General features: G+C 36.3%; 1 protein-coding gene across 3 annotated transcripts; it reads right to left on the bottom strand.

Annotated features, from left to right (window-relative positions):
- Positions 1–3,460: 3,460 nt before the first annotated feature.
- On the bottom strand, positions 3,461–8,459 carry LOC113724780 (ERAD-associated E3 ubiquitin-protein ligase HRD1B-like). Of its 3 annotated transcripts, none has more exons than XM_027247658.2 (8): positions 8,168–8,459; positions 7,119–7,674; positions 6,740–6,916; positions 5,983–6,132; positions 5,699–5,895; positions 4,994–5,150; positions 4,101–4,326; positions 3,461–4,007 (listed from the first exon to the last, which is right to left on the bottom strand). In XM_027247658.2, exons 2-8 carry the CDS (start codon positions 7,649–7,651, stop codon positions 3,849–3,851), a joined length of 1,599 nt encoding a protein of 532 aa, XP_027103459.1. In that variant the 5' UTR covers positions 7,652–7,674; positions 8,168–8,459; the 3' UTR covers positions 3,461–3,848. The 3 variants fall into 3 exon arrangements, with proteins under 3 accessions (XP_027103459.1, XP_071929224.1, XP_027103460.1); XM_027247659.2 differs by having other exon boundaries at positions 3,608–4,007; positions 5,699–5,892; positions 8,168–8,377; XM_072073123.1 differs by lacking the exon at positions 7,119–7,674 and having other exon boundaries at positions 3,563–4,007; positions 8,168–8,386.
- Positions 8,460–8,797: the final 338 nt, after the last annotated feature.

Here is an 8,797-nt window from a genome sequence, read left to right as displayed (position 1 = left end):
ATATATAGTAAAGGCACTTGTCTTTTAAAATATTTTGTAAGTTTTTATGTCATTTCATTAAACAAACAAAAAATAACAGTCTCTGATATTTTGTTGAGTGCTAATAATCACTTGCCTTGTTTCTAAAACATGAATAACTGCCGAGGTTTAGTTGGCCATCGGAAGAGGGACTAAAATCGTCCTCGAGTGCAGGTCAAGGAGTCGAACTTCCTTGATCGCGTAAGATCTATCTATTTTTGAATAGAATATTATTTAAAATAATTATTGGAACATTTTTTTTATGATAATGCATATGATTAAAAAAATAATTGGTAATTTAAAAAATGAATTAAAATATATATTTATAATATAAACGAAATATTATTTTAAAAAATTTGCTATCCAAACACTCTCACAGGACCAATTGTACTGAAAAAAATGAATGACATAATACACGGCGGTGTGTGCACGCTTGAATGTTAAACGCGCCAGAATTTTAGAACGTTCTCACAAGGACTACAACCATATAAATGTATTACTAACATTTAACGCCCAACGCCGTCGTACCGGAAATGCTACCAAACCTGGCCCATGCCTCGTTCCCTTCAGTTTTCGCTCAGGACGTAAAAAGGGGTCACGACTCACGACTCTCACAGAAATATTGAAAAAGGTAACGACTCAGGCGGACTCCCCACTCATGAGCTTGAACGTTGCCTGAGGCGCTTTCGGCACGCAACCATTATCAACAGCAAAAATTCGGATCAACATCTGGACTTGATAAATATTTGACGGCCCAGCGTCATCTACGTACCTATAAAATAGTTCTCGAATTTGAACAGCTACAATAACTGACAAACAAATCTAAACTACTTAAAGCCGCGAAGCCTGATGAACAGTTGATTGTGCCGGTTTCGCTGTGGTTTTGCAGCTCATTTTGTCCTTTTTAGTCTTTTCGCGGGCTTCATGTAGCGCCCTTGCTTCTGCTTCCGCTTGTCCTCGTTGTTTTTTTTGTTGCTTTGTTCCCATTCTGCCCATTCCCTTGGTTCGCCTGTAATTTTGTCCCCAATTTTGTCCTTTTGTTTCTCTTGGATTTTCCGCTGTTGCCTGACTTTGCTCACAAATGTTAGCTTTTCTCCCCAATTTCGTCATTTTCTTTCTCCTCCATTTTATTTCTTCAAACTATAATTCTCTCTTCTCTTTTATATTTATTATGATATTCATTAATCAATAAATTAATTACTTAAAATATATATATTAACAAACATATTGATTTTGTAAAAAAATATGCCTCGAGTCACCTTATTGTAATTTAAATTTCTGTAACACATAAGCTCATGTACTATTCGTTGACTTTGAATAAGATATTCATTAATCAATAAATAAATTACGTCATGATTAGATAAATATAATGAGCTAGCAAGCATTAATAATTTTTCACATCAATGATCTAATAGACTCTTTAAAATTGTGTTTTTTCTCCATAACACATAAGCCCATGTACTATTCGTTGATTTTGAGTAACATATTCATTAATCAATAAATAAATGACTTCATGATTACATAAATATTAATGAGCTAACAACCATGATTAATTTTTCATATCAATGAGCTAATAGACTCTTTAAAATTGTGTTCGCTACAAGTAGGCCTGTCAACGGGTCGGGTCTAGACCCGGATCCGGACCGGATCCGTGAAATTATTGTGGGTATGGGTAGGGATTTAATTCCGTTTTCCGGATCCGGATCCGGTTTGTCAAACAAAAAAACGGGTCGGATACGGAATATAGTATTCCGACCCGTATTAGACCCGGATCCGGATATAAATGAATTAATAATTTTAAAAATAGATATTTATCAATATAATTTGATTAGAGTGATGTATTTTAATAAAGTTAATTTGATTTCTTTTCTTATTTGATTTTTTCTTTGCATTAGTTAAAAATTAGTTTACAAATATATATTTTTTTCATTTTTATTAGAAATTATAAATTTTGCTAAATTTGTTCGGGTAGACCCGGATCCGGGACCCGCCGGACCCGCCGGATCCGGATCCGGAACATAGAATAAAAGACCCGTCGGGTAAACGGGTCGGGTCCGGGTCCGGAATAATGAATTCCGGCCCGGACCCGGCCCGTTGACAGCCCTAGCTACAAGGAATGCAGATAACAGAAGGTTGGCCGACATTTGCACATAAATATTTCTTGCATGAAGGAAGTGTCGTGTTGTTTACCCTGCTCAACAAAAACAATTATTCTATCAACCTCTTTGACAGAGACTTCATCCAGCAATCCTGATCAACAAATGTTCATTACAGCTTATTGGACATAACAGTTATATTCCCCTAAATTATCCATCATTTATGTAATGAAATAAAAAATTTACCACCAATTATGAATTTCCTCTCATTACACAACTTCACAAAATTTTACCATTACCGCCCACTCTAAATATTTACAATAATAACCACACATATATAAACAAAAAAAACAGATAATATAAACAGCATCAAACAATCATAACATACATTTTCTCGCCCAAAATATATATATAAGAAAAATTCATTTTCTCAAAAAAATATATATATATCAACAAAAACTTCACACACATCCAATAAATATAAATCAATTATACCAATCTATCTTTAACTTCCATTCATTTCACCAACCATTTTCTAAAAATATCCAATAATTTCTTTCTATTCAAAAAAAAGTTATAATTAATTCTATACCCTTTATATATAATTTATCTTCCACAATATATCTATTAACAAAAATATTTATTCTCTAAAAACACAACTTTAATTCTATAATATAAACACAGACTTATTTTCGCTACAAAAACATATAAATATATTTTTATATCCTATTTATTACCCATTTTATATATCTCCACTTTTTCCAAAATATATTTTACTCCAACCAATTATTTTTCACAATATAACATAATTTCTCTCTATTTCAAAAATACTCCTTAATAACTGAATTATTAACTTAAAGTTCTTCCATTTTTAAATTAAATAACATAACACAAATGCAACTACCATAAAACACTTATGAACAAAAAATCCATAGCTATTTAATAAATACAAATTAATTATACCACTTTCCATTACCTTCCATTAACTATATTCCAAAAATATTACTTCAATAATGTTTCAAAAACTAAAAAATTCAAAAATATACAACCAAAAACCAAAATTAAAAAAAAAAATTTCTCTAAAATTATAACCTTCATTATCATTAAACAATCAACAATGGACACCCCGCGAAAAACAATCAACAATGGACACCCCGCGAGTTTTGCGGGGCACCAGGCCTAGTACTACTACTACTGCAACAACAATTTCAGGACAAGGAACACACACAGCTCACTCAGCCCAAGTCAACATACGGAATTTTGCTGATACCAACTGAATACTATCCTTGCATTACAAGATGTGTTTCAAGAGAAATAAAGACAGAAAATTATTCATCTCATGGTGATAATGCAAAATAAATCCCATTTATTTATCCCAGCTGATGTAACGGCAGACTGTACCTACTATTCCATAGCCACACGCACATCGACAAACTAGAAAGCCAAAATTAAAAAAGCTGCTGGTCAGCACAGAATGTACTATATTCAGCATGTGTTCAGAATGCATTCCTCATATTCAAATGGCAATTTCTGGCGCATCAAATTCCAGATATACTTAGTTCTTTCCAGAGAAGTGACCATCTGAAATCCCCTTGAGAGAAGGGGTTTAAAAAGGGGAAAAAAAACTATATGAATTTGCAGCTCTCTAACGCAAGTTCCCCACAATCTCTGTCTCAACTTGCTTGACCCTACACATATGCCTGACCATACACCTATGCCTGTGTGAAGGCAAGACTATGAATCTGAATCTTCAGTCTTCACATGCTGATTGCAATCTGAAGAAGAGGAAGACAATGACGATATGGTCTTTCCCTTGCTGGCACAAGTTGCTTCTGTAGCATTGGTTTTCTCAGCATATAGCTTCTGTATAAGCTGGAGCTGGGCTTGCAAAACCTGTTCATGGAAAAGTGAGCCAAAGCAACACAAAAACTTTTTACCGAAGAAGCGATGTGGAAGAAAACCGGCAAAAAAATGATACTCCCATACCTCAATCTGGTGCTCCAGAAATTTCTTTTGAGCATCAATTTGAGACTCTGATACACTTAAGTTGCTGTGAATTCTCTCTCCATTCAAACTTGTTGCAGCAAACGTAAATGGTGGGAGTTGGGCAAAGGGAAAGTTATTGAAGTGGCGCAGTTGTGACTGTTCAGTGACATCTACTTCACCGCCTGAATCAGCAGGAATGGAGCCCATGGACCTGTATATTTGAGACCTGCAATTATAGATGCAATTATTCCCTGTAGCTTGTAGCTTTGGATTTGAACCAAATCAAAGAAAGTGGACATTTAGTAATAATCAAAGTGGAATCTCAATAGAAGCACTCAAGAATCTTTCTGTTTCATTATGGAGTGAGGTGTATCCAGCTATACTTAGCATCACTGCACTGAACCACTTAATATTCTAAAATTACACTAAGGTTTCCAAACTAGTTACACTCTGGCATTTGTCTGAATCATCTATTTTAGCTTCCCAAAATGAGAAGAAACGCCAAAGTAAGTAATGATTTTATAATATTATTTCCCTCGCACATGCTTAAAAAATTACAGCACATTCCTCATGATTGGGAAAGTATCTACTTTACTGAATATATAAATCTAGCCTTAAATCACATTAGCAAAATGCACAGTTCCATAAGTTGAATGTGATCAGTATGATTTACTGGTAGAGAGGAATAGCTTTGATCGGTTCTCATACTCCCTCCATCACAAGTGGATGTACTACACTACATACACACACTCCTATTATAGGACTACAGTGGCCCAGAGTTGCATTTGTATGACATATCAGTATAGACCTCTGTCCACTTCCCTTTCTTTTCTCTTCTTTGAGGACAGGAAGGGAAGGAAGTAGCAGACTAAACCAACAGGAAGAATGAGTACCACATTGGTGTGCTTGCAGAAGGGTAAACAAAAGATTTTCCATATATTGAGGCAGCAGCTGCTGCAGCTTGGAGTCTAGCCTGGTGTTGGTTGATATTACCATTTGCCATGTCATTACTAGCAGATGCATGAGAAGATGTACCAGCCATGTTTGTTCCTGTTTCAATCTGGAAATTAGCAAATTCCTTTGCAAGATATCAAAATCAAACAAACTTAGGCAGCATAACCATCCAAGAAATGAAACAATCAACTTCCCAACAATATATTAGCATTTGAGAAGTCTTAATTAACTTAAAGCATGTAAAAACTTTATCTTTTAAGTGGAAAGAAATAAAGGCATAATTGTATGAACACCCTGATATCCTCTCCAAACTCGAGCTTATCATCTTCACTATGTTTATGTGAATGACAAACCATCATCGGAGCTGAATAAATTCTCATGCTGAAGGACAAAGTAGTCCTTCTTCAGCATAAGAGAAGGCAAGGGAATATCCTTCCCACTAGCTGGATTAGGGTTAAGTAAAGCTAGAACCAAAATATCCTCCTTTCACTACATTAAACCATTGCACAATTATACAACAAAAAGCAGATACATGATTTTGAAAAAATGAACAAAAGTTTCAGGCAGGATATCTCCTTATTATCCAAATTGCAAATATGTAACACGTTGGATAGCCATACGTACTCCAAATATAGAAGCATTACCCTGTTGATGACTATCAGGCCGCGATCCAGCTGTAATTGTCCCATTTTCAGGTGGTACAACAAGTGCTCTGCAAGTAGGACATGTGTGCTGCCTTTCCAACCATGAACGAAGACAATGTACATGGAAAAGATGCCCGCAAAGGAGTTTCTTTGCTGTAGTCATCTCCTCACGGCAAATAATGCAGGTTGCATCACTTCTACACGTATAAAGACAACTATGCATAGTACCTAGACATTACTGAAGAAGGAAATTTTACAAAAGAATTATAAAAGAAGCAGCTTACGCATTAAGCTCTTCCGGTGTTGCGTCTGGAAAACGATCGTTCATATTTGAAGTGATCTTCCGATACCGAATATAATCGGCAACTCGAACTTTGAAGTTGCGAAAGGTCTCATAAAGCTCCCGAATCAAGTGTAGAGGAACACCATAGTTCCTAAGGTATCAAAGAAAATTTAAAATCAGTGTTATGGAACATATCACAAGCACAGCAGAGGAATGCTTAGACTGAAAAGCAAAAGAAAATACATAGTGCCACTAAATAGACCCAACATGAGTTAGTGAAAAATGGGAAAGAGAGAGCATATTTTTCTTATGCAGCAAAAGTTAGTAAGGAATATCCATGAAAAGGAGTGAGAAGCATAATAGACAACTGAAAGCACTTTGAAGACCCCTCAAAGTATATATGTGCTTTCTTTGACACGAAGCTCTTAGAGACTTGTAACATGACAAGGAAAGGAGAAGTATCATACTTGACAAAGATAAGATGGCATGAAAGATAACAGCTTGGCAGAGCCATGAAAGAAGTAATAAAGAGAACCCGAAGTTAAAAGCATGATGACCATAAAAACTAAAACAGGAGGAATATATGCAATCTTGCCATGTGGTAGAAAAGAAATCAAGCGCTATCAGCTAGAAGTGCAAAATTGCTTACATCAAGGGGCAGAAACTCATGTATTTCGCATGTATTTTGCATAGGCATGAATGCCATTCACAACTTACCTATACACTTAAGACAAAGAACCGAGGGAAAAGCTACTTACACGAAGATTACAAGAAAAAAGCACAGGTACATAGACAAGTGTAGCAGATCTCGGATTAGCTCCAAATAGAAGGTGTAGACAGCCTTGCCTTCCCATTGTCCTTCCATAAGCATGTCGCTGACATAAAATACATATTTGATAAAAGTTGAGACGGTGGTTGTAGCTAGTATCATGTACCTGAGACACAACACCAGAGGAACAATTATGGTTAAACAAATAAAAGATGAAGAAAAAAACAATTGATCACGTGACTTGAGCAAATAAATGACTCCTGAATTTCTGCTTTCACAAGCAGATATGGTAAAACCAAATGATGAGACTGATACTGCTTTAGAAACACGATAGGGAAAAAAGAAGAAAAAGTACATTCCATACGTACTCGAAAGAAAAGAAGAGAGAAACTGAAGCCTGTCTTGTCAGTATCAAATACTTTACAGAGTTGTACAAGAAGAGGGTGTCGACAAGGAGTAGGAATGCCATAAAGGAGACGATGCGGAGATGGGACCAGGCAGGGACAGTTGGAGTGGTCTCAATGTACTCAACCCTTTTCTGCGCCAACCAATGCAAAGCTTTGATCAAGAGAAGTGTAGTAACCATGGCAAGAAAACTGACGGAAAAGTCCTGGCGGAAAATAGTGATGGCAAAGAGTATTTCCATGACTTCACGCCAGGACTGCTCATTCAACCTCTCAACCTCAGCTTCGCGGAGGGAACCAAGGAAGATTTTCTTGGTCAACTGCCAGAGAATGCACATAATGACGAGGCCCATGTTGAGGAGAAGTACCAAGCTGATCTTGGAGGTGGATAAATGAACCATGGCTGGATAGAATTGACCTCTACTGCTAAAGGCATGATAAATTACAGCAAGGGTTGCAATTATACTGAGCCCAGCGTAAGTCTGCAGCCTCAGCATTTCGTTAGTCTCTTTGTCCGTGCCTGTCACACAGTCATCATCACCAGGAAGTAAGTTTTAACTCCGGCGCTCCTTTTTTTGTTGTTTTTTTGGGGGGGGGGGGGAGGGGGGTGGCGGTGGCGGTGTGTGTTAAGTCTCGGGCGGAATCTATATTACTGGTAACTAGCACAAAACAGGCAGCCAGACATGCAAAAATGAAATCTTTCTCCTTTTCTTTCTTCTTTTAGGGATTTTTTTTTTTTTTTGGGGGAGGGGGGATGATTTGGCTGCGGGTTGTATGATGCTGAATTTGATTTTTTTTTTCAGCATAGCCTAATAAATCCACCTCGGATATGATATTACTAGTATCAATGGCGGCATGAAGAAACAGAAGACAGAAATCAATTAGATAATCAAAATTTCAACGTTGAAAGTAATCATCATAGCCTAAAAGTATCGAAAATCAATGAGCGCAACCTAATCATCATAACCTAAAAGAGTGTGTGTGTGGGTGAGAGAGAGAGGGACAGAGTTTACCTGGGGTTTCTTCGAGTTCTGAATCGCAGCGACTAACAGAAGATTGATTATGGTATGGCCGTATCCTGCAATTCGGACATCTATACTAGGGTTTCTTTCTAATTAGCGTATTTAATCGGAGTAGATCGTTTTCGCAAACAGCAAAGTAAACAAACAAAACATGATATAGATTTTTCGAAATCAGTGGATTAAATATACACCAACCGGAAAGACCCTCCCCTCTCCGCTCAGCGTCCAGCGACGTCCAGATTAAGAGGGCAGCCAGCGGCGGCCACGCTGTAGTATTGAGTTGCACCCAATTACACCACTCCACGTAGACCTTTCATCCTTTTTTTTTTCTTTTTCTTTTTTGACAAGGTAGACCCTCCTGTTGTTTCTAGACATTTTCTTTTCTAGTTTGGGTCTTAAATAATAATAAATAAATTTGTAAAAATCAACTCCCTCTTATGTTTTGCCATAAATTACATGAACAACTCTAATTATTAATATAAAGCTATTTTATAAAAAATATTTAAAAAATTAAAATTTACTTTAGAACTAAAAATTTTATTTAAAATATATGATCATAAATATTTTACTTTTTTTTTTTTTTACTGTATATACATTTGGGTGCATTTGAGCACTAAGCAT

The sequence above is a fragment of the Coffea arabica genome, chromosome 2c (assembly GCF_036785885.1).
Source record: "Coffea arabica cultivar ET-39 chromosome 2c, Coffea Arabica ET-39 HiFi, whole genome shotgun sequence".
Taxonomy (NCBI): Eukaryota; Viridiplantae; Streptophyta; class Magnoliopsida; order Gentianales; family Rubiaceae; genus Coffea; species Coffea arabica.
This window is presented reverse-complemented; position numbering and strand designations above follow the sequence as displayed.

Coding starts and splice junctions, on each gene's coding strand:
- LOC113724780 (XM_027247658.2), bottom strand. CDS start 7,651: ATGCTGAGGCTGCAGACTTACGCTGGGCTCAGTATAATTGCAACCCTT. Junction 6,133..6,739: donor TTTTTTCTTGTAATCTTCGT/GTAAGTAGCTTT, acceptor TTGATACCTTAG/GAACTATGGTGTTCCTCTAC. Junction 5,896..5,982: donor ACACCGGAAGAGCTTAATGC/GTAAGCTGCTTC, acceptor TTATACGTGTAG/AAGTGATGCAACCTGCATTA.